The sequence below is a fragment of the Drosophila tropicalis genome, unplaced genomic scaffold (genome assembly GCF_018151085.1).
Source record: "Drosophila tropicalis isolate 14030-0801.00 unplaced genomic scaffold, ASM1815108v1 contig_878, whole genome shotgun sequence".
NCBI classification, from domain to species: domain Eukaryota; kingdom Metazoa; phylum Arthropoda; class Insecta; order Diptera; family Drosophilidae; genus Drosophila; species Drosophila tropicalis.
In genome coordinates, this window is record NW_027173374.1 from 7,432,463 (window position 1) to 7,450,705 (window position 18,243).

Genomic DNA, 18,243 nt, shown 5'->3' on the forward strand with positions numbered 1-18,243 from the left:
TCAAACGTATTTTGTATTCATTCGAGGTTAAAGAAAAACGAAAAAAAACGAAAAAAAAAACTACTATACAGATGATTTTGTATCGCGTCTTGTTTTCTCTGGCTGGCATTGTGCTTTGAATTTGAACTGTGACAGGATAAACGCAAAATACATACTACAGATACATAAGTAATGGCAACAGCACAGCAAACAAGGACCAGCAAACCATCAACTGGAGCGGCAACAGTGGCGCGGCAACTTGTCCATCAATTTGCTCAAGATTGATTGACATTGTCGTAATGCACACAATATACATTTACCATGCTGAAGGCGGTGTCCCCTAGGTGGGAGGGTGCAAGAATCGTGATTGGGAGGGTTGTGGGCGTAATTCAGTTCATGTGACAGTTGGCTCCAGGATTAATGTCTTTGGCTTTGGGCCATATTGCTTCGTAACAAATTTTATGTAATTTTATTTTTGCATTGCCATTGCAATTTTAATTATACCAACGGCTACTACCAAGGGCAACGGGCAACAGGCAACATCAGCCACAACCAAACTGTGTCATTTTGCACTCGGTGCGGCGCCATAAACAATTACGTATTGTAATTATAACTATAAACTTTATGCGTGTGTAATAGAAATAAACTTAATGAATAACTAACTGAAAGAATGGTTTATAAATGTCTGAACTTCTGCAGATTTATAGTTCTTAAAGCCCACTAAATAAATAGGCTAAATTGCAAAGGTTTTCGGGCTAATTCACATGCTTTTCCAATTCATACTAAAGCTTTAAATGACACCTCACCTTCATATATATAGCAAAGAATCTATGTAATCAATGCAATGCAAATTATTACAGAAAATTGACATGCACTTTGCTATGGCTATTTTTGGAATACATTTAAATAACAAATAACTAAGCAAATGGAGCGAAGTGTCAACTTTCATGTAACAATTGGCATTATCAAACTATACTTAAGTCCGGCTGAAATTTAAAAACAAATTAAATGATATATGTATGAATGAAATTATATATAAACAGAAACGTTTGCGTTATATTTTGTTTCACTTTGAAACGAACAAAAAAAAAAAAAACAATAATATTAATAATAATGATAAAAAATTTGTAATTAAAATTTTGCTTTTACAGGGCCAAAATGATAAATCTGATAGAATTTATGGTGAAACGAATATGCTTAATATACAGATAGCTGGGAATACTTGGTCATGGCCATGGAAGGTGGGTTTGGATAGGTTGTGGTTAAGAGTCAGAAGTATATATACATATGCATGTATGTATGTATATATATGCATGTATTTACATAAAATCAGATACAAGATGCAAATATATTATTGTTATTATTAGAAGGAATTTATGACAGGTGGCAGGATGGGTGTAATTAGGAAAGTTAAACAAATATCCTTAAAATTAACATTCATTTTTGTTTTTGTTTTGTGTGTTTGTGTGTTTTTGTGAGTGTGTGTGTGTGTGTGTATATGTGGGGGTGGAATTAATTAAACAAAAATTTGAACTTTGGCAAATGGAATTCATATAAAAAATGGTGTATGAGTTTTGGTTATTGATTAGATTTATGGCTTAAACTTCTGTGGACTTTTGCACAGATGGGGTGGGTGATGTGGCTAGTGGCGGCGATGGCAGTCCACTGTCCTGTGTCAGTGGCTGTGTGGCCGGCAGGGTGGGAGCAGACCTTAGGGGCACAGCAGTCGCATTAGCTGTCGGACTAGTGCCAGTGGCTGTGGCTGTGGCCGGGATACTCGATGGCGGCCTGCTATAATATTGGGTATTGCTAGGCAACACTGGAACACCGCCAAAACGATTCTGGGCCGCCGATTGGGGTGTATAATTGATGGAGCTGGCGGCGCTGGTACGGCTGTCCAAGCCACTGAATGTGGGACTGTATTGCTGCTGATGCAAGTGGTCGGCCTCCTCGGGTGACATGGGTTGGTGATAACCAGCAGGATGAATTGTGCCCGTATGTACATCAGCCTCATCGAAATCATCATCGTCCTCGTCATGTCCATCCACCGGGGTGCCATGGGCGTCGTGTTGTGTCAGATCAGTGCCCGATGTGGAGCGTAGGGAACGTCTTCCAGACTGCTTCGGTTTCTCACCTGTTACGTTAGTTTTATTAATGTAGGAAATGTCCTTGGCTTGCTTTGAGCTAGTTCTATTATCACTACCTTCCGATGATGTCACATCCTCGTCGTTCTCATCCAGATCCCATTTCTTAGCTGGAAAATCAATTTGCGGTTTGCCCGGTAATGGTTCGTTCGTGCGATATACTTTATCGTAGGACCTACTTTTTTTCAGCGTACTGGCATCGGTATCGCTATCGTCGTCATAGTTCAAGGTACGTAAGTTGCGTGCCGAACTGGCCCTGGAACGGGGCAGTATGGGCATCTGCCATGCGGGATCCTCCTTCAGTTGCTTCTGGCGATAGCGATACACACCGCAAACAATGCACAGCATCAGGGGGCAAATGACGAGAATGATAATGCCAATTGCAATGAAAGCAACCCGACGCGTATAATACACTTCACCTATACGAATGGAGGTTAGTAGTATCGAAATGGCAGGCCAATTGAGTAAACTTCTCAAAACAAGAACCAAAAAAAAAACATACAAATATGATTTCAAACTTACGTAGACACTCGGTGTAACCATATTCAGGTATATTCCATAAACCACTGGCCAAGCACTCACGACGCTGGTCACCGACCAGAATGAAACCTTCATTACATTCAAAGGACACCTTGGCTCCGGGCATGAAATCAAAACTGAGCTTACGTCCAAAACGAGGGGTTTGCAATACTCCGCAGGATATCACACGTCTATTTAATGTTCATTTGATTAGCCTTTTGAAATGTTCATACCAATTTTTTGTTCACTTACTGTTTATTCTCTGCCTGCATATTAACCAATGTGTCATAGTAGTTCTTGGTGAAGTGAGCCAAATCTCGATTCAGGGTCATCGCATAATCATATCGACACTGATAACACTCGCCGCACAGTTCCTCAGCTCTTTCCAGATCGTAGGTACGGTTAGCTGGCAGGAAGTCGGCCGGATCCATCACATAATTGGGTGCAAAAGTGGCATTGGCATAGTAACTTGCCATACGTCCAAATTCACGGGTAAATAATGCTGCACCCACTCCAGGAACATCACGATCCGTGAGCATCCATTTGAGACCAAAGTTCGTGTGTATACTACGCAAGTCATTGAGATTAAGAGATGCCACCTGGCCATTTGGCAGCATAAAATCGTCCAGCGGATTGAAACTCCAATTACCAAAGAGACCGGCGGTTTTATTCTGGAAAAAACAAATAAAAATCATTCACCCATATGTATCAATGGTTAGCATATGTATCAATGGTTAGCATCTTCTTGACTTACAATAAACTTCCACGGCAGGAATACACGACCCGTCATAAAGCCTTCATTTTCCACTATCTCAACACCAACTCCCGCATCGAACTGAACCACCACCTGAGACTGATTGAGCAGGTAAGTTGGTGTATAGACAGTCACTCCATCAAAATGCTGGAACTTTAAGCTTTCGCGATCAAAATAGACCTTACGACCATCGGCCAAGACATCCAGACGATAACGCCAACGAGCATGCAGGGGACGGAGACGAACCTCAATCGTTGTGGTGGTATTACCTCGCATGGCCACCGCTGTTAGCTGAGTTGCCATAACCTTGCCATAATAATTGTCAGGCAATTGCTCGAAACGGCCCTGAACCTCAAAGCGTTCACTCTCATCTGTACTTCTGGCCAGCACGAATTCACCCAGACCATTGAAGGTATAAGCAGTTCCATCGAAGGTAACAAAATGCGGATCTCCAAAGACACCGGCAATACCAGGAGCCTGATAGGCCACACAATCCTGCGTGGGTCGACGTTCAAAGCGATATGTTTCACAGCCAACGGCCTGCTCCTCTTGCCAAGAGCAACATGTATAGAAGGGGCGCATGTCATGGAACCACATGGACAATGAGGGCACTTTGCTGGCCTCATTCCATGGCATTTTACCCAAGTTGTGAATACGACGTGGACGAGAACCCCACATTTGATCATAGGTCAGCATCAAATAGCCATAGCGATCATAACAACATTGCTGTTCAGCTCCTTGGGCCCTGTTTGTGTGTATTGCAAAATGTAATTAACTTTTTCCCAATTACCAACTATGTATCCATTCGGACTTACACTGGGGTACCGCTGACCACACAATGAATGGCGCCACGTTGACGCAAACAGCTTGGATTCGAATCCTTATCACATTCACGATCCGGTCGGAAACGACCCTTGTCCAACACCGCCTGGTCTAATGTACAAGGACACAGCGGCAAGTCAGCAGCAAAGTTTCTAAAATTGCAAAAATGGAAATTTGTTTTGTTTTCTGTGTTTGTTGTTTCTTGTTTTTTGTTGTCGCTGGATTTCTGTATGTCTTCCCCAGCTCTCTAATTAGACAGCTAGCAGGCCAGTTCGCATTTCCCATTGGCAATTTGGCAGCTTTTAATTAGCACAAAATGCAAATGCACTCCCGCTCCCCGTCTCCACCTCCACAATCATCTCGGGCATCAGGCATCTCCACCAACTCACCTGCGGGTGTGGCATTCATTTTATGTGAAACTTACCTCAGGAATCGGTCGTTGCGTATCCAATTATCGCACAAGGCTCTGGGCCAACGTATGCCATGTTTTCGCTCCCATTGCGGTCCCATGTACCAACCCAATGGTATGGGGCGTGACCACAAGATGCTTTAAGATAAACAAAAAAAAAAGAAAAACCAAAAATGAATTAAAGTTTCTTTTTTTGTCGAAATGTTAATCAATCCTCACATTAAGCACTTTTTCTTGCATTATGTCATACTAATGTACCCGACCACACACAAGTATTCATATCTGTCTTGCTCTCGAACTGCTTTTGACATGACTTTCGCATTAGCCATTCCAGTGTCTGCCTAGTTAACATTCACGGACGGATATTTGTCTGACTTGACATTTCGCAGAAATATTTTTCATTAAGTTTGACAATTACTTGGCCATGGCTCAACTAATTCATCTGCCGTCCATCAAAATGAATATTAAACACAACAACAAAACAATGTGAGAGAATTACTCAAGACACACAAGCCTCTCCCTCTCTCATTCTCTGGGCTTTTCCAGATATCCCTAATGGTAATGGTACCCAAAGGTGCCGTAAATTAAAATCCTCCCTTAAGCTCAGAAACAGGCGTTTTGCCTTCGTCTAAGTTTTGTATGCATTTTATGTAAGCAAAAAGGGTTTCAGCTTAGATATGACAAGTTGGCTACACTCTCAAAATGGACAAAAAGAGTTTTATGGATATTTTACTTACATATATCTCACAGGCAAAGTTAAATGCTCTTCAATGAATTACGAGAAAGTTAGCAGTACTATATGAAGTCTTTAGACTAAATGTCATATTCAAGCTATAAAGATTAAAGCCTTCAAAAGTATTTCTGCCAAATATGATTTCCAATTAAATGACAAATAATATTTTCAGTAGCATTTTCTAAGATTCACAAGAGCCTGGAAAATCTAGAGTTTATTTGCAATTAATTCTTAGATTCATATCATGAAGTTGAGCTACATCCAGCTAAAGTCTAGTCATCACTGAGAAAATTTTCATTTCGGTTGTATCTTTTACTATGGCACTTTATGGCAGCTACAAAATTCTTGAAAGTTAAGTGCAAAATAATTGCAAGAGGAAAAATAAAATAGAAAGAAAAGGCTTTAGCCAATGCAAATGAAGCACAATGTCGAGACAAGTGAATCGAAATTAAATGTACGATTACTGGCCATGGTCATTAAAAACACATTTTCCATTATTGATTGGCTGTGCAAATGTTCTACCAATTACACACTGTCATAATAAGCAATCTATCTATCTATCTATATGGAACAGAGAGTTACAGCCAGAGCAAATTGATTAGACCCTCGGGGAAACAAGCGCAATGTAATGTCTATGGCTCTGGCTATGGCTTTGGTTCACTCTCTCATCCTATGTCTCAATGAAATTGCCATGGCAAATTGAATAAAAACATGGACGGACTAGAGAATACAGTGGATGCAGTAGAGAGAAGCCAATTAAAATATAATAACAGAGAGATGCTTCCACTCTCACTACCCATTTACTTACGGACTGAGTGCCAAGCCGGAATATTGTTCCGGTTGGGTGAGATTGATTTGCAGGAAGCCAAACTGCATGTCCGAATTGATGTTGTTGCGATTAATATAGTTGGAGGGGGTGATCACATAGCTGCCTGTATTTGAGTAACTAGCCTCAATCACATCGATATATTCCAGTTGTGGTTCAATTTTCGTTTCACGATAACCCCACAAAGAGATCATCACATTGGCAGCCGAATTCGAGGTCAAATTGAAAGCACTCCAGGTGATGCGAATCTCATTGGGATTCTTCTTATGGACATCATCGGTGGCAAAGAAGATTTTCTCGGTGGCAGCAGCCGGGGTTTCCACAAAGTACTTGCCACGCCATTTGAAGCGCTGCACACCGACCGATATCTGGAAACGTATATAACCCTCGGCCTTGAGGAATGGTTGGACACAAATTACACGATTGCGGTCCACATAGGTGCCCAGCACGGATTCCGTATCAAAATGACAAGTAACACGAATGTCGGGATCAAAACAGGGGCCAGTTATATTAACCACTTGGCCACCCAACATATTGCCCGATTCGGGAGCAAAGGTCAGTGGCAACAAAGCAGCATCTGGATAAGAATAAATAAATGAGTATCAAAAATGTGGATTTCGATATAAAAGTAATTAACATTCTAATTAGAGAATCATACGCACCAATATCCTTGTTGCAGGAACCAATTAAAATTTGCTCATCGATGCGGAAAATGTGACGGCCAGGAAAACCATTGCCCCAACCACGATTTGCCAAATCTCGAATGACCATATTCTGGCTATAGGGCTTATATTCATACGCTTGTGTGCCATTGCCGGCATTGAAACCGACCTAGAATCAGATGTAAAATAAATTTAAATACCAATAATTGCATACACTTTAACTGCAAAGCATTTAACATGATAAATAATGAAATCGATTGTCAAATTTAGTGGAAACAAGCATTTAGTTACATGGAACAGAAAGGGTGAGAGGTCAATGGAAACTGTCTAAATTGAAAATGATATATTTTAGAAAACTTGAATCCACTGCATTTTCAGTATATCCTTGCATTAAATGGATTTACTCGGTTTCTGCTCTTCACATCTTTGTGAAGTGTTTAATTAAGTGCCAACAAAATGGCAACTGGCAATGGAGTAAGCAACTTAAGTACTACAAGTAGATACATACACATACATACATACATAATGCGCTTAATAATAATTATGAAGAAAATGAAAGGAAAATAAAAGCAACTTACATATGCTGGAGTGCCACCCTCGCCCTTGGTTGTATCACCACCAGCCTCTGTGTGAGATAGCCAATTGAGGACAGCATAATTCCAAATTACATACGTGTAGACCTCATCAGTGGCCAGAACCATTTGGAAGGTATTGGTCTGTAGAGGAAGTAAAATAAGAATTAGTGTCATAAGCATATGCTTCTTACGAGAGAGGGAGGGCTTACCGTAAATAGGGAATTGTCAATGCCACCGGCAAAGGAGACGTTCTTCCATGTGGCGATCACCACATGTTTGGGCACAAAGGTATCGGCACCAACCACACCAGTTCGGATATCCCACATGGTGCGCTCACGTACCTCAACACCGAAACGGTCTGTGCGTCCCATCAGATCGCGTTCCACGCTATTGCAGGATGAAAAAACAAGAGAGAGAGAAATAGAGATTCGTGTGTGTAATGCGCAATCAAATCAACATAAAACAGCAACAGCAGCAGAAGCATCGGGAAATATGCAAAGTCAATTTTCGTTGCCTACTTTTTGGCGTCTAGATTCTTGTGTATGAAGATAAATGGATTTGATGTTTGGCATATAAATCAGCATACGCCGCAGTCGCAGCGACTGTTACTGATTTTTAAACGTGCTTTCCGTATAGACTCAATATACATACATATGTATTTGCAATATTTGTATACATTTTTGCTTTCCTTTACTTTTATTTTGTTTTGGTATATTTTTTTTTTTTGTGTTTGTTTATTTTACGCTCTTGTGAGCAGTTTCAAGTGCTTTTCGGCTTGCCTATCGACAAACGACAACAGCAACGGCGACGTCCGACACATAGGCGACGCTGCTGCTGGCAACGTGCCGTATGATTTATATGTTTTAATTATTCATTACGCATACGCCATGTTGCCACTTTCTTTGTTTAATGGCCACAGCCGTAGCTGGTTTTTGGCATATTTTGTTTCGATTTCATTTTAAAGCCATCTACACATTTTATATTCCTCCTTGCCAATTAATTTTACTTGAATCATTTCATTCTTAAACTATTATCTAAATTTTAAAGAGCTGAATATCCTATATCTCTATGATAAAGTATAATTTATTACACTGTACACAGTTGTTGCATCTATGGCAATTGATAAATGTTAACCATATTTATTTTCCATTTCTATTTGCATTTTGGTCACATTTTATTGATTTCAATTCGATGCAATGGAATGCAAACAAACAAATATATACAAATATGTATGTATGTACATATATTCGACAATATATGCAATAACAAATCAACAAAAGCTTCTAAGTATCTGTTCATCTGTGGACTTTACTAACTGCGAGTGAGCAATACATTTGCATTTATTAGCACTTGAACAAATTTTGCGTGTTTTCTCATAAAACACAGATTGTTCATATAAATTTTAACTGGCTGGCTATGTATATAAATTCAATTTTCGCTGACCTGTTTAACTAACACTAAGCCCCCCCTTCAACCCAAAAAAAAAAAAAAAAAAAAACGCATGATGGCAGCTGTAACATCGTGCAAAAATAGAAAGTCCTAAAATAAATTTAAAACGCAAAAGTCTGAAAAAAACCGCATGCCAAATAAAAACCTCAAGCCACACACACACAGTAATAGAAAGAGAAAGATAGACCAACTCACATACATATTCACACACATTGCTACACACACACTCACAAAGAACCTTTCATATGCCCAGGGAACATTTTCTAATGGAAGATTCTTATATATTTAGGAACGACTCTTGAAAACTTAGGAAAAATTTGTCATTTAAGAATTTTCCACATTTAAGTAATGAATTTTCAAACTTTCACAGCTAAACTTGTCTTCTGAAAACCAACCAATGTTATTGCTTAGTAAGATCAAACTGTCTGATAAAATCTCCGTTAAAAATATAATAACTGATATCTTTGACTAACTTCAATTGATATTTATAAACTCACAAGACAATATAACTTCTTCTATAAACTGTTGTGAAATGAATGAAATTTATGGCCAAATGCTCGTTGGGTACAGTCTTACAATTTAGTTATCATTTGCCTTGCCCCTTCCATGGCTTTCATCTACTTTTATATCTCTAGGTTTTTTGTCAGCTCCTGCTATGAAACTTTAAATGTCTGCAATTGACATTCCGGCACAAAAAAGGGAAGGCAAAATTGTCACTCAGCCTAAAATTGCGCGCGCAGCAACCAAGGAAAGAGTCACAGAGCTCAGTATATTTGAACATTGTACATTGTACATGTAAATAAGATAAAAAGTCTACATTGAGAATGAGTCTAGGGAATGAAAACCTTGAATTTACATAGAAAGACTCACAAAAAGCCAATATTGCAGACAGTAGATTTATGAGAAATTCTTAAATTTTCGGGTAAAATATTATATGAACGCCTTGAAGAATTTCATTTGTCACGCACTCCTCTCTAAGTTGGAGAAACTTTTACAAAATTTGTTCATAAGTCTTCACCCACATACGAAGTAAAAGTCGCTGAAAGTAATAGAAACTCGCATACTCATATATATACTTGTATGTATGCCATGACCCATCCGCGTTGGTGTTCCCTTTGCCGCTCTGTGCATTTGCTCGGCCAGTTCTTGAACTGTGCCATTATGTACTTTATTGCATACATTCGGGCGTTCTGCCACAGTTTTGTTTTTTTCACCCCTCTCTCTCTTTCTCTCACTTTCTCTTTTTGTCTGAATTTTAGGTTAAAATGCCTTTTCGCAGTTTTGCATGAAACGACGACGGCAACGGCGATGACTTTCTCGTCTTTTGCTTTGGCCCAATTTCATCTCTGGGTGTAAATGAAACTGAAACAATGGCCATACTTAAAGAAAATGGTGAAAATTGCATGTAAGCTGCAAAGAAAACCCAAACGCAAAAGGCACACAAAAGTACATACAGTAAGTGCACAAAAGAATCGGCTAAAGAAACTAGCAAATGTATAGCACATAGCCAGAAATTAAGTAGACAATATCTCCTTTGAGCCCCAATCAGTTGTCAGTTAGTTACAGTTGATTGGCATAATGGAAGTCATTTTCCATCAGGCGAACCAAAGACGAAACACAGTAATAGAGTTCCTTAACCAAATGGGTGAGAGAGCATTGTATTAAGATCCTTCTCATACGTTTGTATAAAGGGTGCTATTATCCCAGTTAATAATCTAACAATGAGGATATTAGTGAGCAAAGGGAACCAATTATTGTTAAAAACAAAATCCATCCACCCATTTGAGTTTTATAACAAATAAATCTTTAAAGATAAATATTTATCACATGAGACACCAGAGATAAAAGAAAAGCAGAAATTACCCCAGAAATGAGGTACTTAAAACGCCTATTAAATAACTATACCCAACAAAAGATTGTGACTATAAAGACTCGAAATCTTTTCATGTGCAATTATTCATACCTGGACACTCTGGCACTCTTTTTATGTGGCACACAGTGTCAGTCATATTAAAAGAGAACCAAAGACCAATGTTTTAATTATGCCATGACCAACCCAAAGAAAAAAAACAACAATTAAAATTCTGTTTGCTGGCACTGCCCTTGACAAACAACAATTAAAAAGCTCAACGCGTCTGATGCATGCCACACCGCAGATTTACACACTTGAGCGTTTAACAAACACTTAAATAACAAAAAAAAAATATGTATAAAGAGGAAAAAGGGCGAAAAAAAGGAATCTTTAACAAACTCGGCATGGCATTAACTTTTTATATGTATGTATCCCCTTCATCACCACCTCCATGACTCCGTTTGCATGTGTAATTAAACGTGAGCTCATAATGAATGAATTTAATGCTCAAAGCGGGCAAAGGATAGCAAAAGGAAAGGGCCCAGCCCATGGGTATGGGCGTGGTCCCATGCACTTTAAGCTAATCCCACGTAAAGTGCGAACGTGTAATTAAATTGATGCCAAATAATTATGGTCAGACACATATGACAGACAGAGAGAGAGAGGGAGAGAGAGAGGAGCACCATAAAAAAGTCGAGTTGGACAAGAAGGTTCTATACATTGCTTACATTTCAATCTTCGCCTGCCATGCAAAGTTATTTAAATTAAATTCCTAACAACATTCACTTTCAGCGCCCACACAAACGACATCAAAGTGTGCGTATATATCTGAGTGTGTGTGTGTGTGTGTGTATTTCCCCCTTTTTTTCAACCATTACAATTAAATGTCAAAGGACAAAGAGGTGAAGCAGACTCCCTGCCCACCCACTCCACTCCCCCTCTTGATTGAGCGAGTTATGTGAAGCAACTTTGACTATTGCCCGAAGCTAAAAACAAAAAAAAAACTATAAAAATGCAATTACTTGTCTTCAATTGGCTTCTTCTACTTCCACTGATTGTCTACAAATATGTTTTATATCATTTTAATTGCTTTGGTTCTTCAATCTGTCGCCCTTGACAACGGGTCAAGGATGACGAGAAAAGCCAAGAAGGTGTGGTATGACATAAAGAAAAAACAAAAAACTTGATTAAATTTAATTGAAAAAATGACCAGAAGGCATTCTATTTTGCCCAACATCTTCAAAAGGCATCCCATTACACCTTTACGAAATTAATTGAATTTAAATTTAATTCTAATGAAGATTCCTTTCTTTTTTTCTTTTAGGCTTTAACATAAAATCTACCAAATAGGCAAAAGCCTGACTACTACCCAGATTCCCAAGATATCAATTTTTAATTAAACCAATCAACTTAAATCGCTTTGAACCAAAGAGTATTGAATTATTTCTGTAAATGTTGCCTCAACACTTTGTCCTCTTCTTTTGTTGGCCAACCGCCACTTTGCTTTGGTTAATAATTTATGTGATTCCATTCCTTTTTTTTTCCATTCTTCTATTCTATCTCTGAAATTTAAGACAATGTAGCCGAGCAACCATAATTTATGCTCGAAATATTGTGATCTATAGCACTTTTATTTCTGGGTTTGCTTTGAATCAAACTAGAGACAAAAAATAAAATTGACTGGACAACATTCTGGCAGAGACCTTGCCAAAAATTACAAATGCTGACCTAATTAATGCAATTGTTGGTGGATTCTTTTTTGCTTTCTGGTTGGGTTGAAAAGTTGAAAGAAGCTGCAGGACACAACAAACTGCCCCCATTTGCATAATTAGATAAAGGAAACAGCGAACAACAAAAAAATGCTTCTATAAATTATTACCAAAAACTTGACAAGCACGAAACATTATGAAGGGGAGAACCAAACAAAAAATTTGCTGAATTTCACTAAAGTAAAAAATAGAATATGAAACTATATTAATAAAGTTGCTTCATAAATTTCCATATACTAACGGATTGTGATTGAATTTATAAAATGGGTAACTAAACTCCCCCATTATATGATGAATCCTATAACTTATTCGATAAGAGATAAGCTAGCTTTTGACAATTTTGAGGATGCTAATGGCCTAGAAGACTATTTTCTTTTGATTACTTTCTTAATTTCTGCCTATTAGATAAGACTGATATGAAATCTGTGGCATTATGAAATAACTATGTAAGTGAGTTATCTCTGTATCTTTGTTTTTCCTTATTCTCTAGCCTTCTTTACTGTATTCAACTAAATTGAGCTCTTTTAAATTTAGCTATACCCTTTGACTAAATTGTGACTACAGGGTTTGGCCCACACACGCGCAATATCCGCAGGAATCAAAATGAAAATCTCACACTGCCTGCCGTGGGCAACTAACTCTCTCTCTATATACTGCTGATGTCACTCATATTCTCATACTCATGGGGAAGCACCATGTCCATGATTCCCATTCCAATGTAGTCTTAAACAAAACGAATCCACGCATAAATGAAAGCTGAAATCAGCAAAATGGCCAGAAACCAACAGATAAGAGTGTCACTATTTAGGGCAGGTAGCCAACATGCAAATAATGCAAAAATGTTGACTATAGCTACCAATAAATGACAGTGACCACTAACAAAAACCCAAAACAACAATAACTATAGACACAATGGGGGGGGACACAATGGGAATCGCCAACGGAAATAGAAAGGACTGCAAAAATGCAGTTGGGTCTTCATGGCATTGCGAATACATTGTAAAGGGGCTAAGGGAATCATCTGACTGTAAAGTGATTTAAAAACAGAGTATGCAAATATTACAAATGGAATGTTCCATTGCGATTGAGAGGGAGAGAGATGGATTGGGACCTTACCGGAAATACACTCCAGGCGTACGTTGATCAATGTCCGAGGGATAAATGCGACCAACACGACATTTGCTAAAGAATATGCCCATAAATGAGGGATCGCGTTTGGCTGGCCAATCTTTAATGGGGAAAACCAGTGGATAGGTTAGATACTCTGGTGGATCTGAGAACTCCAAGTAGCCGTTAAGTGATAGCTGCAAAAGTAAAGCAATTAGTATTAAATCTAAAGAAATGTGTTTAAAGTCACTTACACGTGTGTAATTGAAACGAAAGCCATAGAAGGGTAACTGAAAGTTTAAATTCTTATGCAGTTGAGTCATGGAGGCATGAATATCAAATTGATAATCGCCTCGACCGCCATACTGGTCCTTATCGAAGAACCAGTAAAGGAAAGTGCTTCTCAATTCAGCCAGACGGGCAGTGGTGATTGTATAGCCACCGGCAGCCGTCGAGGCTGTTCCAGATGGGGCCACATTGTTGTTGGGATCTATTGGGAAAATAGAGATCAATTTATGTGATGAAACAAGTAAGTAAGTATAACATATAATTTGTGTTTCTCATCCCCCCCAGAGATAATTTTTCAATCCCTGTACATTGACTCTCTGCTGCACTGCATCGCATGCAATTTGCAGTAGCCTTAGACATTTGCCTCCGGCTTTTCCTTGCTTTATCCTTTTCTTTTTTCTGCTCTCTGCTTTTGCAGCTTCCTCACTAGGAACTTTTGCTGGCTTATGGACACTAAAGGTCACAGTTAATATTCATTTCTATTTTACCAGAGTGCGGCTACAAATTCTGGTCTATGTTGCTTTTACTTTTTCCTCTTCGTCGTCTTCGTGGTGCAACCATTTTTCTAATTTATTCCTGTTGGCTGCCGTTGGCATTTGACTGCTGCCACCGCCAAAGTCGGCGCCTCTAACTACCACCGCAGTTGCCTTTTTAAAGTAATTTAAGCTGATTAAGTGCCAAGCAGGCGATCCTGTTGGCCAGGACATGGCAAGGAAATGGCTTAAAGCTATTGGACTTTAAATGCTAATGGATAGAAGAGTCTATGCCAAGCTCTGGCTTAGGTCGTAGTTAAATGTAATAAAAATCAATTGCAGATATCTATACATACATATACATTCAATAAATTTATGGGTAGACATAACTTAAACTCATAATGGCAATTAATCAATTCATTAATAATAACATCAGACATTTTCACATTTCTCTCTTATTTATCAACTGTCAATCTACATGAGTATTATGAATAAGCACTTCAAATGGTAATACATTCAAATAAAGACAGTTGTTCAAAACTGACAGTTGCTTTTCAACATGGTCCATATCGGGGCCAGCTGTCAGGCTAGAATGGTTTTCAATTTTAATCTATTTATGAATAAATTTGCCTGGACTCGCGCTATTCGCTAATCCTTTTTGGGAAAAGCCTCATAAACTGCGGATTAACAAATAAACGAAGCAGCAGCAGGACTAGTAGATAAAAAGGAAAAGCATTTGCCAGCTTTATGATCCTTCGTGCCTGCCTTCAGGCAAAATTAGTGCGCGGAAAACACGCAAAATTCGCGTGTTCGGGTTATGTATGTGTGTGTGTGTGTGTCTTTAAGTTTTTTGTGTGTTGTGCCTGTGCCGATTCCAGGTAATTCCTGGAAAAACTTCAAGAAGGCAAAATCGTTTGTCAAGTCAAAACGAAAAAGGAGACCGCATCCTAATATAGTTCAACTACCTGACACAAAAAGGGTCAGGTAGATTAATAGTGAGTGTAATACCTGGTAACATTTGTAGGTACTACAAAATCTGTTACACTTCTTATATAAACTGCCGTGTCCACAAAGTGTCATCTCATTCATTCCGAAGACATAGCAACATGAGCATCAGCACGTTCAATTTTCAATTTTATAACTACAAGCTACCCACGACAACTCCGAACATGGGCTCCTCTACCACTACCATCGGATCCGGCTCTTCGTTCATCAGTGAACTGGAAATGGACATTGACGATGATGGCATGTCCAGGCCATCCATCACATCAACGCCCAAGCCACGTTTCACTAGCGAAATCACTAGACCAGCCCAACCAGCCGCTCTTCAGGCTCTCCGTCCACAACTTCATACACCACAGAAACGTTGGTCCATGGAACTGCGCGAGAAGGTTTTAGAAATGTCCAAACGCAACAATGGCTCTGATGGCGAAGAAGAGTCAAAACCGCAGCAGCAGTTAACGTCAGTCCAGCTACAGGGACAGGGACAGGCACAGGCACACGCAGAGGCACCCGGACAGGCACAGGAACAAGGAGTAATGGAGGAACAAAGCACTACTCGCAGTGTCAGCGACAAAATTAACTTCTTCAACAAGCTAACCAACACCTTTGAGTCCTTGCGGCCCACTGTGGCCACAGCCACTGGACACAACAACAATTGCTTCATTTCTCTATTGCGCTCCAGTCGACCAATGAATATAGCTACCACCAACAGTAACGCTTCTGCTGCTATCGGGCAAGTGCCACCACCTAAACCCAAGCGTCTATCAGCTGCCCCAGTAACAGGAGCACAGTTTCCATTTGCCACGCCCACACCCATTTCCAGCGGAATGGTGCAACGCAAGTGCTCACTACGCCGCAAGCCATCCATGGAGAAGTCATCCCGCTCCACAATAGCTCGTCAGAATTCGAATGCATCGATGCGGCCACAACGTCATGCCATGATGGAGGATCTCAGTCTGGTGGTGCCAGTTCGATTGCGCATTGCCGAATACGAGCAGCGCATTTCAATGAGTGCCTAACCAACAACAAATTAGCGGCAACCAATCTACTGCCAAGCATGTGCCATATTCCCAAGGACAAAACTAAACTAGTTACTAGCGTTTAATGTAATACTTTAAAAGTCAATTCAATAAACAAAGAAGAAAAGTAAAAGAACACTTGTTTTGCTTTACAATTATTTACAAAGTATTTAGGAAACTTGAAACTAACCTCACATATATTTTAAGTATGATTTCCTTTGTTATCTATCTTATCGAATAGATATATCACAAGTAAGTAATTTGTACAGCATTGTTTTTGCTGTGTGACTAATATAAATTCTCAGTAAATGATTACAATTTACCCTATAAATTGCATTTAGTTATATACACCGAAGCAGGTGCTATAAACTGATTCATGTTATTGGCTTTGCTGTACTCTCTTTCGATATGATTGTATGAGTCTGTATATAACTCACTATCTTGGCTTGTTTGCAGAGCCAAAGTAAAAAACAGAAAGAGAAGAAGCAAAAAAAAACAGAAAACCCGTTAGCTTATAATGCCTCAATGTGAGTACACATACAAAAGGGTTCGCTATCTTATCAAAGTATGTGAGTTACAACACATATGTACACAACCACACACACACAATGTCTGTATACACCTGTTGGACCCTCTGCTAAAAGTCGAACAAGTTATCGAGCAAATATTGGTAAGCAAAGCTACGTTGTTCTCCCTCTAAACTGAACCCAAACTGAAACTGAGTCTGATTAGATAGCATATGGGGCGTATGAGTAATACACGTTCATATATGTATGTAATTGAAGAAGACAACTCACCCCAATTGTAACCACTGGAATCCACATCATATAGCTCGCCCAAATAATCGTATGGCATAACTAAAGCTCCAGACATGGCCTGAGGCTTCAAGCCGGACACTGAAAGAATATCATCAGTGTCCCGGCTTGAGGCATGGACCACGGGAACCAAACGCTGTCCCGGAATCACTGCACCCCCGCTAGCTGGTGCGGCTGCTGCTGCGGCTGTTGCTTTTGCTGGTTTCACTGTTGAAGTTGTAGTCGCTTTCGGTGATGGTTTTGCTTTTGGTTTCGCTTCGACTGGATCTTTTTGTTTAATTATCTCTGGCGGCACTTCCAGAACTTCAGCTTTATTTATAATCTCATCTTCCTCCTCGGTGGAGAAATTCTCATTGGCCAGCACATAGGCCATAAAGCCGCAGGCCAGCGCACAAACCAAAAAGAGTTTGAAACGCATTTTCACCTTAGTTTAATATTAGTCGTAGGTTATTCGTTTATTAATTCGTTGGAGCACTAGAAAAACACACAAATTGAAATTTTTTTATCAAAATTTTGTGAAACACTGCTTGTTTTCGATGTTTTTTATTTCTTTCACTTTGATGACATCATCGAATAATTTTTTTAAATTGTACTCTTATCTGAGTTCTTTATCGCAATGACACTTGACACAATACCTACACAACTTTCCTAGCTGGAAAAATACATCCGTTGCCGGCTCACGTTCAGTTAAGACTAATGTCGGGGCGTTGCCAAAATGTTGACTATTCCTTTCAGTTCACCTGCTTTGGCCGCGATTGTGAAACGAGAGCTCTATTATCTGCTGTTGGCATATCTTATCACAAAAAAAATGAAAAAAGCTTACGCACTGATAACACATTCCTTCTAGTCGTTTATGTGTTTCAGTTATGTTTGTGTTCTGTTGGCTTGTTGTTGGAATATTGTGCAAGTTACCAGTTTCCAAATCTGACTTACCATTCCCCCCCACACCCACATACCTTTCTGCACTCTCTCTTCATCTATAGTTATCTTCATTTGTTGACTTTTGCCACATTACGTTTAGTGATTCACTTTTGCATTACAGTTAA

At 39.3% G+C, this 18,243-nt stretch overlaps 2 protein-coding genes across 4 annotated transcripts; one reads left to right on the top strand and one right to left on the bottom strand.

Annotated features, from left to right (window-relative positions):
• Nucleotides 1-999: 999 nt before the first annotated feature.
• Nucleotides 1,000-17,895, bottom strand: mesh (sushi domain containing 2 mesh). Of its 3 annotated transcripts, XM_068299573.1 has the most exons (16): nt 17,837-17,895; nt 17,180-17,671; nt 13,855-14,090; nt 13,610-13,797; nt 7,633-7,810; nt 7,427-7,564; nt 6,849-7,017; nt 6,169-6,763; nt 4,643-4,765; nt 4,212-4,370; nt 3,397-4,141; nt 2,895-3,313; nt 2,646-2,833; nt 2,303-2,542; nt 2,183-2,233; nt 1,000-2,113 (listed from the first exon to the last, which is right to left on the bottom strand). In XM_068299573.1, the coding sequence occupies exons 2-16, from the start codon at nt 17,613-17,615 to the stop codon at nt 1,578-1,580; spliced, it is 4,401 nt and encodes a 1,466-aa protein (XP_068155674.1). In that variant the 5' UTR covers nt 17,616-17,671; nt 17,837-17,895; the 3' UTR covers nt 1,000-1,577. The 3 variants fall into 3 exon arrangements, with proteins under 3 accessions (XP_068155674.1, XP_068155672.1, XP_068155673.1); XM_068299571.1 differs by having other exon boundaries at nt 2,183-2,542; XM_068299572.1 differs by having other exon boundaries at nt 2,183-2,542; nt 17,833-17,848.
• bnk (bottleneck) lies at nt 15,468-16,382 on the top strand. Its single transcript, XM_068301463.1, has one exon. It carries the CDS (start codon nt 15,468-15,470, stop codon nt 16,380-16,382), a length of 915 nt encoding a protein of 304 aa, XP_068157564.1.
• Nucleotides 17,896-18,243: the final 348 nt, after the last annotated feature.

Excerpts from the sequence above, each read along its gene's own strand:
- bnk (XM_068301463.1), top strand. The coding sequence starts at position 15,468 with ATGAGCATCAGCACGTTCAATTTTCAATTTTATAACTACAAGCTACCC.
- mesh (XM_068299571.1), bottom strand. The coding sequence starts at position 17,615 with ATGCGTTTCAAACTCTTTTTGGTTTGTGCGCTGGCCTGCGGCTTTATG. Across the intron at positions 7,811-13,609 it reads ACGCCTGGAGTGTATTTCCG|CGTGGAACGCGATCTGATGG; the intron begins GTAAGGTCCCAA and ends ATCCTGCAATAG. Across the intron at positions 4,766-6,168 it reads TCCGGCTTGGCACTCAGTCC|CATCTTGTGGTCACGCCCCA; the intron begins GTAAGTAAATGG and ends TTTATCTTAAAG.